An 18,338-nucleotide genomic window follows, 5' to 3' on the forward strand; every position below is an offset into this window, starting at 1 on the left:
GCAACTCCTCATTGCATGCGACAAACGTGTTAACCTTAGAGTTTATGGGAGTGGTTTTCAACCAGGGTTCCGCGGAACCTTAAGCTTCCGCTAGTACAGTCAAGGGGTTCCGCAATTCCTAAATTGTTTAGCTAATAGAGGTGTGTTTATTACACTGGGGTTCCTTGAGCCAGTGGAATTATTGCTCTGGGGTTCCTCGAGCCAGTGGAATGTTTCCATAGGGTTCCACTCCAGCAAAAAGGTTGAAAACCACTGGTTTATGGTGTAATAGTTTTACAGTCGTAAGACGTTTTTAGATATTATAATTATTTGTCTTTAGTTATACTGCCACCAAAAGTTTCTCTAGGAAAAATGCCAGGATACTACTCCACTACTCCATCAGGTCAAAGTTTCCTATTTTTTAGGTCAAAAAATAATCGCCCTACTCAGAGTGAAATCGGATCACTAGCTCCATCTAGCCGTCGACGATTTTTGCGCGTGTGCTGAAATGTTTACTAAATATTAATAGGGTGTATCTTTATGTAACCCCAAAACTGTTGTTTGTTGCCGATTATAATGTGCATATTAACAAATATAATCTTCCCTGGCGTGTATATTCACTAATATATATATTTTAAAGTTAAAAAATCGAAATAAAAAAATAGATCACACTTTTGTTAAAATGTTTAAATAATTTGCCTAAAACCGCATATTCAGTCCCTGTAGTTAAAGTAACATTCACACATGGCAAAGTTATAACAAAATAAGTTACAACAAATAATTAAAAATAAAAGCAGTTCGTTGCAAGTTAAAGCCTAAACAAATGAAACAACCGAGGATTAAAAAGCTAGCTCACGAACTTGTACAGAAAATACAAATCATCCTTTTCCGCGAAAGGTGTAAAACTGAAATGGACTTCACAGATGAGCAACGCACTGTCCTTCGCAATCTCTGTTTGGACGAAGCGATCAGCATCTGCCAGCCGGACAAATGTAATGGTCTTTGTTCTGGCCAGTCAAGCTTACGAGGAGAAGATTTAGTCTTTTTAAACGACTCAAACAGGTTTGTTACCACCAAAGATGACAATAACCCTCGAAGCTTGGTTGTTTTCAGGGGAGCCAGAATTAAACCAACCGCGGCTCATAGCCAAAAAATTATGGCGTTCATAAAGTATACACAAGGTCAACAGCAAGCGACAACCTATTCAGGATTCACGTGCTTCTTTTCGGAACCACTTCGGAAAACAGTTGAGTTAATTGTTACAGCCAGTACGCCAACATATGTTCATGACATCTTACGACGTGTACCGCCTATTTACTAACATTTCAGTTAAACATTAACAAGGAGAATACACTAATGTAAGGACTTGTACTGTAGCTTGATAACGAATATCCAAGTCAAAAAGGTCGAGAAAATGGACATCATCTCGGTATCGTTTTGATACGTACTTATACCATCATCATTTATTGTTACTAAAATACATTTGAACGTCACTTGTAAAAGGCGCTTTATCAAATTATAAGAACTGCGTTTCCCTTTTTATAAGTGAGGTTTGAACATATTTTGGGCAAAATCACTGATCATGATACTCGTACGTATATAAGGAAGGTGTTAAGCTATCTAAGTTGAAAAAAATGCTGAACTGAAGTTGCAATGAGATCACGTTTCAATTTTTAGCAAATTTATACACGCAAATCGACGGAGCGCAATTGGGCTTTTCTTCTCGCCCCGAAATCACTGAAACTCAGCACAACTCATATTTTACGCCAATACGTCGATGACATTTGTTGTATTTTACAACACTGACATAGTTGAGGTTTTTCTATGTATTTTAATGCCATCCATCTCACAATCCAGTTTACCTGGTAATTAGAAATAGAAAACAGTCGACCATTTATGGATGTGCTAGATCTAGTCACCGAAACTTCAATCGGACACAACACTAATGTGTAATCGCAAACCTATGCATACAAGCCTATTTCCTTGGTGGTTTAGTTTCGTGCCATTTAGATACAACCTGGCAAACAACGTACTACATCACGCATAGAGCATTTGCAACGCATAAGAAGGTGGTATGTACTTCGAATTCTGCAACATTTCCAACTTGTTAATGATAAATGGCTACCCCAAGCAGTTTATTGACAATGCAGTTCACAGGTTCACTATATATCATGACCAGGTTTTTTTTAAGGTTTGGTTTGGGTGACCGCTAAGTAGTTTTAAGAGACCGCAAGTGTTTCATTTAACTACCAAAAAGTTGGGACCGTTTCGGTCCACCAAAACACCTTAAAAAAACACTGATCATGACAATGAAACTCCCAGTTCTAGGCAACACATTAATAAACACATGCAAAAAACTTACTGATTTAGTAGTTAAGTTAATCTTTAGCAACCAAACCACACCCATTAGTTATAATTTAACCGAAACACCACCATCATGTTTTACATCTTTCAGGCAATTTCAACAAACTGCTATATCATGCGGATTATCATGTATTGGCCAAACAAAGCATAATGTCAACTACGCATGGATAATCACGACCCTCCGTGAAACGGGCAACAGGACGCAGACGTACCCAGGCATTTAAATTTCAAGTCTGGTCACGCCATACAGTTTAAAATTTAAGGTTTTAGCGTCAAGTGACGATTGACGTCCTCTGTTAATAAAGGAATCATCGAAATATCACGTAACAATCCTAAGATCAACGCAGACCAAGACTCACTACCACTTTGCCTTTTCCATATCTAAGTCACGTGGTTGAACCTGATCAGCCAAACATTCTTCTCCGAATGCTTATTCTGGCTACATGTGTTGATATAAGTGTTATTCTCTTGTGGTGCGTTTTCCCTTTATGTATATCTAGCTGTGTGCATAAAGTGAACCAGTGTTTCTTTAACAAGTTTAAAATTATGAAAAATTATTCACAACGTTCTAACTATGCTACCTACTTCTGTATGGGATTTATTATTTAACCACAACTTCCAGCCATTATGCTCCAAAGGAAAAGCACGGTATGTTTGTGCGGACGTGATTTAGGCTGTAAAGTCAATGGCTTCACATTTATCGAGCAACGTGGGTTTTTGTATACCAAGTGTGTCAGGTCTCTTTTTAAGTAACAGTTTTAGCGATAAAACCAGATAACAGCAATATGTTTTCGCGCGTCGCGCAATTTCAACAGTTACACATTTGAGCACAAGATCGTTCTCGAACTGCAAGCTTGTGGAAAATACCTAAATTATGACACCAAATTAGGATCCCAATTGTAACGCCATATACAATGAAAGCTGTTTTAAACAAATTTCCACCTTAAATAGAAAAACTTGATCAGCCCCTGGTGGTCTATATTATTCTGAAGGATATCTTTGATTCTTAAAATTCGACTTTTGTTTTAAATTTAAACCAATTAGCAATTGTTAGTGTAAAATTAGAATACATAAAACTAAAAATGTTATGTTACATTAGCCGCAGCTCATGTGCGCGTTTCAATTTTATTTATTGTGACATTACAGTAAACGATTTAGTCTAAATGGTGATAAGAGTTTCGCAAATTAATTACTAATCTTTCTTGAAAGAGTTGTTTCTAAATTATTTTGGCTGTCAGCGCAATGTTATATTTGCCCGGTGTAGCACCACAGCTTTTGTTCATTGCAGTACCATTCCCACGCATCTTGCCTTTTTTGCTTCGTCCTGAAGAAGTAAATCTGCTACCACAAAACACTTGAACGCGTCATATCGTATCATTGCTTACGAAACGAAGTTATGGCAGGTTATTTGCATTTGACGGTTCTTGCTATTTTTACTTTTTTGGCTGTTTGCGACGGTAAGTATGGATTAGCCTATATTGACTTGTAATGAAATGCAAAAACTGAAGATTGAATAAGCGATCGTCAATCAAACTTTAAATTAAATTGTATAGTAAATGTAAAACACTGTTATCAGTTGGTTGTGGTCGAATTTATAGCAAGGTAATGTTGTCCTATAGTTTTAAACGTGGTATTCGCGAATGTCAAGTGTTTTTATAAAGATTTACATGGGTTAATTGTATGGAAGTTGATTTTTGCAACCTTGGAATTTTTACCTGTTAGTGACTATAGCTGCGAGTGAATATATTTAAACTTTTGAAATACTTTACGGAAAAAACGTTGAGGGCCCCGTTTTATTTGATTGTACAATTGCAACATAAAGAAATGCTTTTTATTATATATTTTTAACAGGGGTAGAAGGATTAAATTCGACAGACGCAGATGTTCAAACTACCAACAACAGTATTATAAAGCCAAATGCAATTCAGAAGCTACCACAGTATGACGCCTGCCACTATTTTAATCCCTGTTTAAACCAGGGAAGATGCACTTCAGAAGATATGACCAGGTATGTGACTGACAGTGTTACATCTATGAAATTTTCAGTAAGCTAATGTTTGTTCCACTGAGCATAAATGTTCTACGGGGTTAGTAAAGGTTACGAGTGAATTACATATTATGAATTAGTAGATTAAGTGTAACAGCTTTACATTCGCAAAAACGTACTCAAAGAATATACGGTTGCTGCCAGGCATTGTTTTAATTGTAAAATTATTCTTTCAGCAAAAAATCTTTAAAATGCCAATATTACTGCAGCTATAGGCGATAAAACAAACTATATATATACCAGGTAACAACAGAGGAAAACAGGTTTAGAACCCTGACCATTGTGCTTTGTTTTATAATACAATTCAGCTATTTTACAAGTGCGCAAGAATCCATTTTTTTTCTGCTCAAATGGTCTGGTGGTTCTGCTCATATGCTTTGTTGCGTACCTGACAGAAGTGTCCAAAACCTGTGGGTGCGACCCCAGTTGCCTAAATTTGTTTGTTTTTCCCGAGGTCGCCTAAAATTTTTGTGAGGTCGCCATAAAATGATCATATTTCCGTTTTAGTGCTCATTTATGTAGTTTTTTTTACAATGACGTCACACTAATAAACGTGACTGGGTGCATCTTCTACATAAAATTGCTGCTTTAGCTCTTAAAAGCTGCTAAATCATCTAACGTGACATTTAACAAAAATTAGCTTTGATTTAGCGTTTGAATGTTCGCAAATTGTTTCCCTGCAACATTATTCCAATCAATTATAAATAGGGCTGCTTTAAAAAATGGTTTGTTAAGCGGGATTCAGCGCAATGAGCATATTATTCATGAAACATCGTAGGCCTATATCACGTAGAAATAGAGCAAGGTCAGTGGTTACGTAAAGTGGATGCCAAAATTAGTGGAGAAACTATGCAGGCGCAACCATAGCACTGAATGCATTTATTTTTGACACAAAATGAAATCTTTATGTTCCGTCGTGTGTTAAATTCAAATTTATTTTGTTGTGTACAATGTCCGCTCGTACTATTGCGTTTCAGCATTATTTAAAATATTTTTATTCGTATTAGAAATCAAAATGGGGTTACAATGTAAATTATAATTGCATTTTATTTAAATTGGGGTCGCCAATTAAAAAGGTTGGAGGCCACTGCCCTAGAGTGAACACTGGTGATAGCAAGAAATTTAACAAATGCCGAATAAATACTTCGGCAACGAATGTAAACATTGTAGATTCAGATTTAGTAAAAAAAAGATCTTAACATTTATTTTCATCCGAGAATATTGACTAAAAAGACTTGTACCAAAAATAGCAGGCACAAAATAAAAATAAGTTATGGTTTTACCAAATTTTTTTCCAACTTCATAAACACGTGGCTTTGTCCGTTATGACTTGACCCTACAGATTAAACTTTCCTAAATAATTTGTTTTTTTTACACGGCTTGTAGTAAATTTATTATGTTAACGTCCTTGCTATATAAAGCAAAATATACAGAAGACAAGAAGAGATCATAGTACTACCCTTTCTTCCCAAACCTGAAAATTCTATAAAAAATGATTATTTTGGGGGGTTGTTGTGGATTTTACACGACACTGATTTTATTCATTTCGCACTTTAAAATTTAAATTTTCACGTTCTGTAGTACTTCAATGCTGCAGCATGCCTCTAATTGAAAGCGAACCAAAGCAGTTTTCCTTGCGTCAAAAGGAAGTAACGAATGACGTGAGAGAAACCAAAGTCTCGCATCCGCGGTTGGAAAAACCAGAAGTTCGCCTTTGGGACTTTTTCAGAAACAACTTTCTCAAAATACCGAGCAGCGTGCACTCGAACAACATCCTGCATTGCGTAACATTATTGAACAAGCTGCGTCTTGTACGTTTAAACCATCAGGGGTCGGCAACCTTTTTCTAGTCGCGGGCCAAAACCAAACTCAGAAAGGTCTCTGCGGGCCGCACAACATATGTTAACTGAGATTTCGTGTTACCACAATTTTAAAACAACTGTAATTTAGGCGGGCCTCGGATTTGTTTGCATTTTAAAAACGTGCTTAATTACATTCAGGGAGGTACAGTGTTGGCACAAAGCGCAAAATAAGCGTTTGCTTAGTTTGAAATTCGAGTCCATACGTCGTCATCCAAACTACTAATGCAAAAATGTAATAGAACTACTTTAAAAAAACGCGATAATTTAACAGTTAATCTATTTTGATGTGTGTTAACCATTGAAATGGGGAACAACTAACGAGCGAAGCGAGCCCGATTTTTTTTAGTATAACTTTTCTCTTAAATTTCTTCCTAGTTTTTATTACATTTTCACAAAAATAATAGTTAAAAAATTTATGTCCAATATTTTTTAATACGTTTTCCGATTGTCCGCGACGCACTTGGCAGCCTTCCACGGCGCAACGGTAAAGAAGCGCTGATCTAGTTAAAAAAAAAACAGCATCAGAACGTAAATAAAAACGGACGTAGAAAGAACAATCGCGCGAAGCGCAAAAAATTTTCGCATTTATGTAGTTAAAATAGTCAAAAAGTATGAGAAATGGACTTGTGTCCAGTTTGTCCAAGAGGCGGCGGGCCGGATGAATTACATTGGCGGGCCGGATCCGGCCAGCGGGCCGTACGTTGCCGACCCCTGGTTTAAACTAATGCAAGACATCACCGCAAACGCAGGACTACTGTCATCGTACAATAGGATGGGATATTACGAACTATCACCCAGTTGTGTAGCAATTTACAGACTGCCTGGTTAACCGTTTGAACTCATAAAATGCCATTCCGACAATACAGTATTGAACTTAAAAAAATACAATTAAAGCTAGAAGGTCTTCGTTGTAAGATTTGAAAGTGCCTATAAATATCTTATATCGCGATTAAATCATTTTCCGTTATTTAAATCGTCACGAAAAAAGGTATAAGTATAAGTAAGTAACCTGTCCCATTTTCTACAAAAGATTTCAGTATGGTCGTATAAAGCAAACATTTGTGATTATGAACTTTCCGCTCGTTTTTATTTCCCTAATAACTGGCTTACAAATTTCCCCTGAATTTTATCCCTCGAATAAGAGAAATAGGGCTTTCATAGATTGTAAGGTTGCTGTTACGTGTTCACTAACACATTAAACACCTAAATTAAATAATTACCTTAAGCCAAAGAGTTCGTTTTATTATTAAGTTATATTACGAATTGATAAATAGGGTTTTAGATTACGCGTTCCAGCTTTCGTTTACCAAACATTTTTTTAAGTTACGATGATGTAATAATTTCCGTTTTATTGTAAAGTAGTTCGTCGATTTATTTGCAAAATTCCCAAGTTTTCTCGTTTCAAACTTGACATGTACCTGTAATCTCTTAATCTAAAACAGTCATTCTTGCGGGCGGTGTTCTCACGCTCTGCTTGTTTTGCTGGCGTCCCACTCCCGCTGCAATTTGGCCTTGGAGTGGGCGCTGTAATGCCTAGCCATGTTTTCAGAGTGCCGGCCAGTCTTATTGGCCAAATAGACGTGTAACTTTCTCGTTTTATATACCGTGTCTTAGCGGTTTTTCGCGCAGTCTAAGCAGTCTGCGCAGCCTTAAGCCAACAGTGGCTGCCATAGGCGGTGACTGGCTGTCTCACGTTTGCTTGAAAACAAATATGCGTTCATTAATGCTTTTTGATAACGATTTAATTAACATTGTAACAATAGAATTTTGATTGGTATTTTAGTTGTGGTTATAACAGGTAGCATTTCTGACCAAAAATTTTCGCAAACCAAATAGAACTCACTCGGTTGCGACCCGCCTGGCAGCTGTATAGGGTTAGGCGCCAGGCCCCAGTACACAAGTCGCGGTGGCGCAACACGTGTTTGGGGGGAGCAACAGTTGCCATTATGGATGGCCAACCAATACCCTTTTATCGCAGCCGATCCTGTGTATGCGCCCCAGGGTACAAAGGCTCCCGCTGTCAATTCGTCGATTTCTGTCACGGGGACCCTTGTGGAGAGCACGGCGCGTGTGAGAGTCAAAGCCTGGGCTACGTTTGCAACTGTCGCGGTGGTAAGTAAGCAGAGGTGAAGAAAACGCGAAGACATTACAAACGACGGAAAGCATATAAGTCTAAAAAGTTGCACAATACCTAACTAACGCAAAGAATTATGTATTTAGGAACAAAAGTTTGTGTAAGTAACTAGAGTCCCCTTGTAAAGAGTGGAGACCCATCCCAATTTTTATACCCTTAAACTTTTCCGAATTCTGTTATTATTGTCAGTATTTAGAGAGAAGTGAAAATAAGTGGCTAACAGTCATTTAGGCCTACCGCTTCTTTTATACATCAGAAATTCTAAAAATTCGGAAATTAATTATTGATTAGTAATTAGGACCTCACCTGGATCCGAACCCAACCGTTTTGCAAATTTGCTAACAGTCACCTTGACTTATATACATAGGCCTTGGTTAAGTCAGAAGAATACGAAAATTACTTTTATCCGAGATGGAGTAAGAGTCGTTTTTTACGTTGGGTATTGGGTGCTATTTATTGGAATTGGAAACGCTTTACACTTACAGATTCTATTTCTCCATTTCCCTAAACGTTCAGCAGATAAAGTACAGTTAAATATTGATTATTTAAATGCCGGGGATTATTTTACATGCATTTCAAATAGCACACTAATTTTTGCAGATTACGTTGGCAAGCAGTGTAACTTGACTAATCCTTGTCTGGAAACCACATGCTTCAATGGCGGTATTTGTAGAGTGGACTCAACCACAGCGAAATGCGACTGTCCGGATTCGTATTCGGGAAGGCATTGCGAGATACAATGCCGACCTACCACTGTAAGTATGAAGGGACTAAGTACGAAACTAGAATAACACTAACGTCGAATAAAACATAGTTCGGAGTAAGACCGAAAATAAGTTCCCATAATAAATATTAAAAAACAAAATTTAAATTTGAATAAGACCTAAATGTATCAGAATCAGTTCTACCCACATTTTATCTTAACGACCTACATCTGTACGTGAGCATTATGTTTTTAGACTAATATACTCCGTATTATATACGTAACTTAAATGAGAAAAATTAATTTGTGCTGAAACCATGTCAAGGTAACATAATGATTTAGGAAGCTTTTGAATTATACATGATTTCGTTGGATTCGTTCCACGTGTGCAACCTGGACAAATTTTTGTAACCGAAATATGTCCGATACTTGACACGATACCGATACCCGATATTTTTGGCAAAAAGTATTGTGTCCGATCGGATGCGGAATGACATCATTCCTTTGATAAAACAAGCAAAATTGATAAAATTCAAAAGTTGAGAAGTAATTTTTTTCAGGTTATTAGGCCACCCTTCACTTAATTCTTAAGCGTTTAAAAGTTGAGTTGCCTATTTGATGAAATAATAATAATATTATTATTATTTTTGTTAATTTTGGGATCTAAGCCTGCTCCAACATTGCTAGTTGTTGATCTCTTCTCCATATCGTAAGATTCAAGCAAAACCACAAAGGTTGTAAAAGAGATCCAAAAACAACTTTATTCAACAAAAGCAGAATACTATAGTTACGATGCTTTTTGCGTAACTATAGTATTCTGCTTTTGTTGAATAAAGTCGTTTTTGGATCTCTTTTACAACCTTTGTGGTTTTGCTTGAGTTGCCTATGTTGTTCATTTTCTATACTTTGATAAATTTAACTTTCAAGGTAGAATAGCTGTTTTTAATCGCAAAAAAAGACTAAAAATCGTCTATTCAGTATCGGATCGGCTTCTATATCAATGCAGTATCGGCCTGGTACCATACTACCACTGGGAATCGGTTATCGGATCTAATCCGATATTATTGGACATCCTTAAACTTAGACATAAGTACACCTATGTACTGCAATTGTTCTCCGTTACAAAATTTCCGAAGAAATGTAACGCAATTGCTGGTCTTCAAGTTGCAATTATAATCGCTAAAATAATGATTTCAAATATTACGAGTCTTTAGAATCGGAAATACTGTGAGCAAGCAAATCATTTTAAACAAACACTGTGTACATTTTGGTGCGAGCCTTCAAACTGAGCAGCTTCATCAACGAGAATATATTTTCTCCACAGTATTGTTCGTACAGTGGAATAGAATGCTTAGTGCGTTCCAATTTAAGAATTACTTGCCAATGCAGCAGCAACGTTCGACGTGGAATGGTTACTTGTGTTATGGAGGATGGTGAGTTGAAAGTTGATTCGTTTCAATTCAAGTCAGTTTGTAATAAAGCAGTGCCCCGCAACCTGTATGCCGGGAGAACGTGTCAGGTATTCCGGGGTGTTCCGGAGGATTTTAATTGCGTTTTTTCAAGGTACTTTTATTAAGCATAGTAGAATTAACACGAAAAATGTTACTACAGGGCAAGCTTTATACCTTACACAAAAACAAGGTGTAATTTTATGAGTTTTTCTTCAAAAAAACTATCTTACGTTCAATCGCCAAAAGTCATGTGTCGAAATATTTTTTTCAACAAAATCAAAAAGCAGGGATTTGAGCGTCAAAAATATTTAACAATAGTTTTCAACCATTACACCAAAGCGGAAAAGGAGACTATCCGTATCAGCACCCATGAAATTCCACTGTAAAATCATTAGCATTTTTGTCCTTAAAATATCGCCTCAGCAATTGTAAAATTAATTTGGCTGCTGTTTCGAAAACAATACTAAGCAAAAAGTGCAACACACGATAACCAGATTGCATTTTCCAAATGTAAATTTAAACGCTTCAAATGTCCTCTTATCCACTACAGTAAAAGTACACAAAAAATAAGTTTATTATGGTTGTATTTTGTATTACAATTTAGTGGATTTTTGTTATTTTTTACCTTCGTATAGGTTCAAATAAATAATTTTTGGCTGTAGGATGACCTTAGGTACGAACAGTCCTTATATTGTTTTAGTTTGGAAATTATAAGCATAGTACACCAAAATAAAATATATATATTTATGCATTTATGCTAGGACGACATGACGTTGGCTACATCAAAATCAATTTGAAACAAAAAGAAATGAATTGCTCTTAAAATGTATTTAGGCACCAGTTTTCCCAATAAATTCAACTTAAAATTTCTCTTGTACACCGAAGGCCATGGCAGATTCAACGAATGTGTCGATAAATGATTGAAGCAACATTGAGGTTCGAACTCACGACCTCCTATCATACCGGGACCGTCGCTCTACCAACTGTGCTACACAGGCTCAGAGAGGACGAGTCAAGTAAAACATAAGCCAGTGCCAATTTCTGTTAGTACAAGCAACTTCACATTGAGGTGGATCTACAGTCCCATATTAATTTTTTTCCTACTATTTTTCTAGAATTGGTAAACGAGTGCGGAACCCTGAGTAATCCCTGTAATGGTGGAAGTTGCACCGATTTGCAAAAAGGTTTTAAGTGTTCTTGTGGAGGGGGTAGAAGCGGTCCGAGATGTGAAATACGAAACCCGTGTTATAGAAATGTAAGTTCCTTTGCATCTGTCTGGTATCGTCCGAAATAACCTATCTAAAGAAGTTAACATTTTATTAAGTTGAACATGGTACTGTTACTACTACCCATACTAGGAGACTAAAGCGCAAGATGTCTTTCTAAGAAAATGCCTGCAAGACAATTTGATCGCAACACGCTTTTTGTCTTCTTTCAGTCGTGCAATGGCCGTGGCACCTGCACTGGAATCAGCAATACGGAGTACCGCTGCACTTGCAACACCGGTTATGAGGGAAAAAACTGTGAACATAGGAGCCGTGACACATCGTCACCAGGTTTTCGAAAAAAATCAGCTTAATGTTTCTTATCTTTAATTGATATTTTTCACCCAAGCATAAATAAGCTTTACCGTCCGTTTTATATTGGAAGTAGCTTATCGCCGTATACACCAATTATTATTAGTGTTCATTAGAGCGATTATTTTTTTATTTTTTTGAAAATGTCAATCTTTACATGTAAGGTGAAAATTTGTCAAAATCCATTACAAAATAAATTAGAATAGTTTTGAATATTACGAAAAACCATACATTGAGCTTTTTAGAAATTGTAGGTGAGTAAAATTGTTTTTAGCAACAACATTATAACTGTGTTAAATCTTTATGAGAGCAACATATCGCGTACGCAAGCCGGCAGAATTCACAACGTATAGGCCTAGTTTATCAACTGTTCAACGATAAATGATTTGTCAACGCTTTTACGAAAGCTGGTCGCTATTTGTTGTCCAAAAATGTTTTACCTGGCTAGTTTGTGTTACACAGTAACGCTTACAATTACAGGCGCTCCTTGTAAAGTCTATTGTACAATGACCGGCATGAAGGTGACGTGCGAGCCCAGCAAGCTGCCAGCCGTTGCTCGTTCCGCGCCGCTTTACGCAAGGATCGCAGAACCACTCTACAACTGTACGTGTACCTTTCCACCAGAAACGAAGCCTTACCGAAACTACGATAATAGATACTACCGCCCACGAACAGACGCCAACGGACGCCATTATCGATGGGAAGAAAGACGAAAACAGTGCGTCCTTCCATTCGACGAATGCGGAACTAAGATGCAGGTTAACGGGACTTGAAATTAGCGTTGTAGGCAGACTTGGACGGCTACATAATTCTAGTTTTATAATTCACTGAATTAGAGCAAAATGCAGCTAATTTTAATTCTAATCTAAATTGTGAATTGCTGGTGTGCTCTAATTCTAGCTCTAATTTTAATTCTAATCTAATTTAAGAAAGCTGATATAAATCTAGATGTCTAAGTCTGGTTGTTGTTTGTTCCTGTACTTAACTTCCAAAACTTATAAACTATGATGGCATTCCTAAAAATGATAATGCAATACGACATTGTTAAAAAAACAATATTCATAATTCCCGCTAAATAAATAATGTAGCATTCATTACAAATTATTATTAAAGACGAATTGACAAGGAAAGACACTTTCTCAAACCGACTTTGCAGCCGCCCTGCTTATAAACTGCAGTACAACTCACAGTTCCAATATTACCGATGTATCTAAAAAAGGTTCAAGGTTTTGGGAAATGTGTGTCCAACTTTATTTCAAATTTAATCATAATGTTACATATATATATGAATTTATTTTCTGACATTTTTATGCGAATGTTAAAACGAATATAAACCATACTGAAGTGATTTCTACATTAGTTAAATATTTGTATATCGGACAACAAAAATGTTCTGTTTACTAACATTCAAATTTTAAAGGCTGTGTAAAGTTATAAATTAAAAGGAGTTTAGAGTTAAAAGTTTGAGCAGACGCGGTATAAGGAATTATTACAATGCGATTAAAAAAGGCTATTACTTTTGGACAGGTTGAAAGTGGAGAAATCGTTTACCACAACATCTTGTCGTTGTACGAATTCGCATTGAAGCAACGTACACCGGAAGCATGGGAACAAGATATCCTCATTACAAGAAAGCGAGCAAAATTTGAGGTATAGAGACCGGTTGAACTTATTGTTGAGTAAAAATTATACCTCTATTTCCAACCTTTGTTGCCTGATTAAAAATTAGACTAAAGACTAAAATTAGGATAGCTAAATATCAATTGTGTGACCCATTGTTATTTAGACATACGTAACAGTTCGTCAGATTTAAATGACATCTTAATATGTATAAAGTTGTACGTTTTAATTGCAGATTATAGTTACGACATCAAAAGGGAAAGCACATTTTTACTTTCATTGATGGTTATTTGTTTATTCCACTTAAAATAAAGTGTTTTTATATACCAAAGATCCAAGTGCAATGCAATGTTCCCACCAATTTAAAGAGCATTTGGAAAGCAATCGACAGCAAGGATTTGGATCCAACTGACAACTACGAAATAGTGGCAAACTCTTCAACAGGAAATAACTCTCTTACAATAAGCTATTATAGGTAATGCAACATGTGTTCAAAGTCAAGTGTATAAGCAACCACATGGAATGTAAACAGCATACTATTTGCTGTGGTACGGAACTGACGATAATACGAGATGTGTGCGTTTAACACGAGGGCAAACACCTTGACTCTTTTTATCAGGTTGAATGCAATTAACAACACTCTGCAGCCGATAACAAATTTTCTCATTGGAGGAAGAATCTATGTACTGGTGAGTTTTAAGTTTGGTTTCCGCGTCAATGCCTTTAAAAAACGAACCTTGTTAGTGCCCTAATATTTTTCACAAAATAATATCGCAATTCGCAGAAACTAATGATTTTTTAAATCTCCCACTCCAAAAAAGTAACAACAGACGAAGTTCAGAAGTTGAATTTTTTAGGTTCGACTGTCCTTGGAATACAACGAAAACGCCGATTTGAAGGGACAAGAACTTACACTCAGAAACTGCTACGCGACAGCATCTATGGACAAACAGCACGAGCCGCTGTATTACCTGCTTGAAAATGGGTAAAAGGAAGACTTTACTGTGCTTCAATGCGACACGAAATCAATTTATTTTAAAAATTGAGTCGGGCGGTTTACTACAAAACATTTAACAGAAAATAGTTATTTCATTATTAAAATAACCTACTTTTAAAAAAATATAAAACTTTGGGGATGAATTACAAAAGACACCCTTATATAATTATGTATATTCAAACATTTAATGTGTTCTAATGTTAATAATAATACCCGTGGTATTATGGATTGCTACTGGTTTGATGCTGTGAAGACTCTAAAGCATATATAAACCAAGCAATTGTGTAGTCAATTTATTATTACAAATATATAATTCAACGTTGACCCAATGGAACATGTTTTTTCTTGTTTCAGTTGCGTGAAAGACCAAACATTTAGATATGAGAACGACTTGCTACAGGAACAAAACAGCTATACATTCACTGATTTTTATTTTAAGACTTTGATCAGTTTCGAAGCATTTAGGTTTAAAGACGACTTATCAAAGGTATCACAATTTCATTTACAGCGAAATTATGTTTTATTTAATTGTGTTTAGTAAACTATGTAATGCTAAGGGTATAGCATTGGTCCTCCCCTTGTGGTAAAAAAAATTGGGAAAGTCACAGGTGTTTAATATTTACCGCAATCGGTTATGAATGTTAGTATCGGTTATAGACGATAAAAGTGCCTCAATGTTAACCGCGTCGTGTGTGGCATCGTTGGCGAGGTTTAAGCAAGCGCTACACGAATTTTTTGGGTCCCAAATGTTTTTTTCCGTTAAATTTTGTGTGCTGGGTATCTTCTGCTAACCCTATTGAGGAGGGGGGAGTCGCATGGAGTTAATTTATGGCGTTAGTTGATTGCGATAGAATATTAACTTCTTATTACGGTATTGTTTTACTTTAATTAGAAATTTAGCATAATTACACTTACAACAATTAAGTAAATCGAACTTTACTTTTTATTTAAACAAAATGGCCAAGTGACGCGGATGTAAACCTTGAATATTTTTGTGTAATACACAAAAGGGGATTGCGATAGGCTTAAAAGAATCAAACTAAGTCGCAAGAACGAAAAGGTTGTTGGGAACAGCTGCCGCTTAGCATAACTGTATCGTACGAAACAAATCTGGACGTTGAATGTTGCTTCAAAATCATTTGAACTGAGGGTAGAACAATAAGCGAGAATCAAGTAGAATTTATACCAAATGTTCAGCTTAAAAATTGACCAAAACAGACAAGGGATATTAATGTAAAAGGAAAGCAGTCTCATCGTTTATCATGTAATATCTTGAAAGTAAAAATATATCGTCCAGAAATTTACACACATTCGCAAAAGCAATGTAACTTTATTTTTTTAATATTAATGTAAGGCGATGGCAAGTCTTTATTTCAGGTGCGCCGAATCAAAAACACCACACTAGAACCGGTGATAGAAAAACGAACGAGAAAAATTGGAGAAAGGCAAACATAACGCTTTGATAAATCCTGGTCGGTGTAGTGTTGCTTAACATATTTATATATATATGTTCAACCTGAAGGTAGTCCGAAAGAAATGGATTTCAAACGCAGTTTTTATTTTTTCCGATATTTAGGTGTTTATTCAAGCCGAAGCGGACATATGTTCTAAGACTTCGAACTGTAACTCATGTAATAGCGCTGAATCCCCTCAAAGAAAGAAGAGAAACGTGATGCTTGGATCGCAAAAGCCTCATGTTGGGAGTTCACAGTTTAACACCCAAGCAGATGAAGGAGTGGGAGTACTGGGCTCTATTCAATGGAATGATATTTAGTGATAATAATCCCACACAACTGTATTCATAGCTATCAAAAACCAATGGCACGCAATCAGAATCATCAACGAAATGCATCCTTACGATTTACACTGGGTTTTTGCCTTTTTTAACAACTTTCCCCAAGTACAAAGTTTACGAGAAAAGGAATACCAACTTCATAAATTAACGTGCTGCGCTGTTTTATGTCATTATCATAATTGATATATTTTTTGTTTATTCTGTGTTAGCAACACGAATTTCCATGGCATATTAAAAAAGCTACATTATGAAACATTCCGAGAAGGACATAAAATGATCTTCAGCATTGCTTGATCTTATTGATATTTCATTGTCTTCATATATCGTAAACAAACACATATGCCCCTTCCTTATCGAAATGCCACAATTATAATTCAAGCAGTTGACAATTTTCTTATTCATAACCACTGCTGTCCAATACAAACATTTTTTGTACATTTAATTTGTGTGTATTACATCTTTTATTTACTTATTGTCAATAAAAAAAGTCATCAACAAATTAATGGTGTTTTTTGACAATGATAAAAGCGCTTTCTGAAAACTGACCGAGGCCGGCAAAAATAATATTTCACCAACTGTAACAACATTTTAAACTCTAAACAAACACAGTTTGTTGGAAGTTGGATATTATATAAACAATTGCCTTCCTAAAGAATCGTCGCTTTTTATACACATAATATTAAACACGCGCGTAGAATAACAACATCTTCATTTGGTAACATTGCAGTCACAAATTTTCATGGGTTATTTCGACAACATAAAATGTTAAGATCTAATGAATGATTTGCCTTTGATTCTGACTGATGTAGTTTTACGTTTCTAACTCTAACTCTAACTCTAACTTAAAAATGTGCGCACATTTTGAAGGCAAAACAGTATAGACTTTCTTGTCTCAGTCAAAATCAGTCACTACAGGTTCTAGTTTATAAAAGAGAAATATATTTCGCCAATCACGGCATCATCAGTCTCTAAAAAACGAATACAAAATAATGTTAACACGTAAACCAGGTGGTGGAATTTAAAAATAATAGGAAAATAATCATAAAACCTAGAGCAACAAACTACGCGACCAGGTTAAAAATATAAAAATATAGAAGATAAAAGTTTTATAAACTAAAACCTATAGTGACTGATTTTGACTGAGACAAGAAAGTCTATACTGTTTTGCTACCATTCGAAGTCATTGTCGTCACTAACGTGCATTAGGGCGAGGAGATATCTTCTTTTTCAAATATTCGGTTTGCATTTTGAAGGCATTTTGAAATGTGCGCACATTGTCAAAAAAAGTGCATTTTTTTTGTGCGCACATTGTTAAAAAAAGTGCGCACATTTTTGAAGGCAGTTCAAAATGTGCGCACATTGTAAAAAAAGTGCGCACATTTTGGAAGGCAGTTTAAAATGTGCGCACATTTTTTGCACATTTTTGTGCAGATTGTGCAAAATAACACCACGTCCCCTGTTGGTCAATGCGTCGGTCAACGTGTTGTTGGAGTCCTCGATTTTTTGTTAAGGACATGATCAAGTAACTCAACCGAATAAGAGAAACCACTTGTAATAAACTAGATTTAAGGAAGTATATCACAACTTCCATCTAGCAATAGCCTTCTAGTATATTCAAATTTCCAGCATCTGGTTGTCCATGCGAAGTAACTGTTCTTAGTTTTGTCGCGATGAAATTACTTGTTAAACATTTCATTGGTTAAATTTTGATACTAATACTGAAGTGGGTCTAAAAAATAACCTCATTCGCGGTATAGTACAATTTTCCAAATATTGCACCACTTTACATAAATTTAATAGCAATATCAT

At 35.9% G+C, this 18,338-nt stretch overlaps 1 protein-coding gene across 1 annotated transcript; it reads left to right on the plus strand.

Annotated features, from left to right (window-relative positions):
* The first annotated feature begins 3,720 nt into the window (after positions 1 to 3,720).
* LOC146145676 (uncharacterized) lies at positions 3,721 to 17,022 on the plus strand. Its single transcript, XM_083389800.1, has 14 exons — positions 3,721 to 3,800; positions 4,195 to 4,351; positions 8,231 to 8,364; positions 8,987 to 9,141; positions 10,414 to 10,522; positions 11,656 to 11,795; positions 11,979 to 12,096; positions 12,598 to 12,875; positions 13,645 to 13,767; positions 14,070 to 14,212; positions 14,357 to 14,426; positions 14,595 to 14,722; positions 15,089 to 15,221; positions 16,311 to 17,022. The coding sequence occupies exons 1-14, from the start codon at positions 3,740 to 3,742 to the stop codon at positions 16,506 to 16,508; spliced, it is 1,947 nt and encodes a 648-aa protein (XP_083245926.1). The 5' UTR covers positions 3,721 to 3,739; the 3' UTR covers positions 16,509 to 17,022.
* Positions 17,023 to 18,338: the final 1,316 nt, after the last annotated feature.

Source organism: Ascidiella aspersa, chromosome 5 (genome assembly GCF_963924565.1).
Source record: "Ascidiella aspersa chromosome 5, kaAscAspe10.2, whole genome shotgun sequence".
NCBI classification, from domain to species: Eukaryota; Metazoa; Chordata; class Ascidiacea; order Phlebobranchia; family Ascidiidae; genus Ascidiella; species Ascidiella aspersa.

Coding starts and splice junctions, on each gene's coding strand:
- LOC146145676 (XM_083389800.1), top strand. CDS start 3,740: ATGGCAGGTTATTTGCATTTGACGGTTCTTGCTATTTTTACTTTTTTG. Junction 3,801..4,194: donor TTTTTTGGCTGTTTGCGACG/GTAAGTATGGAT, acceptor TATTTTTAACAG/GGGTAGAAGGATTAAATTCG. Junction 9,142..10,413: donor TACAATGCCGACCTACCACT/GTAAGTATGAAG, acceptor TTTTCTCCACAG/TATTGTTCGTACAGTGGAAT.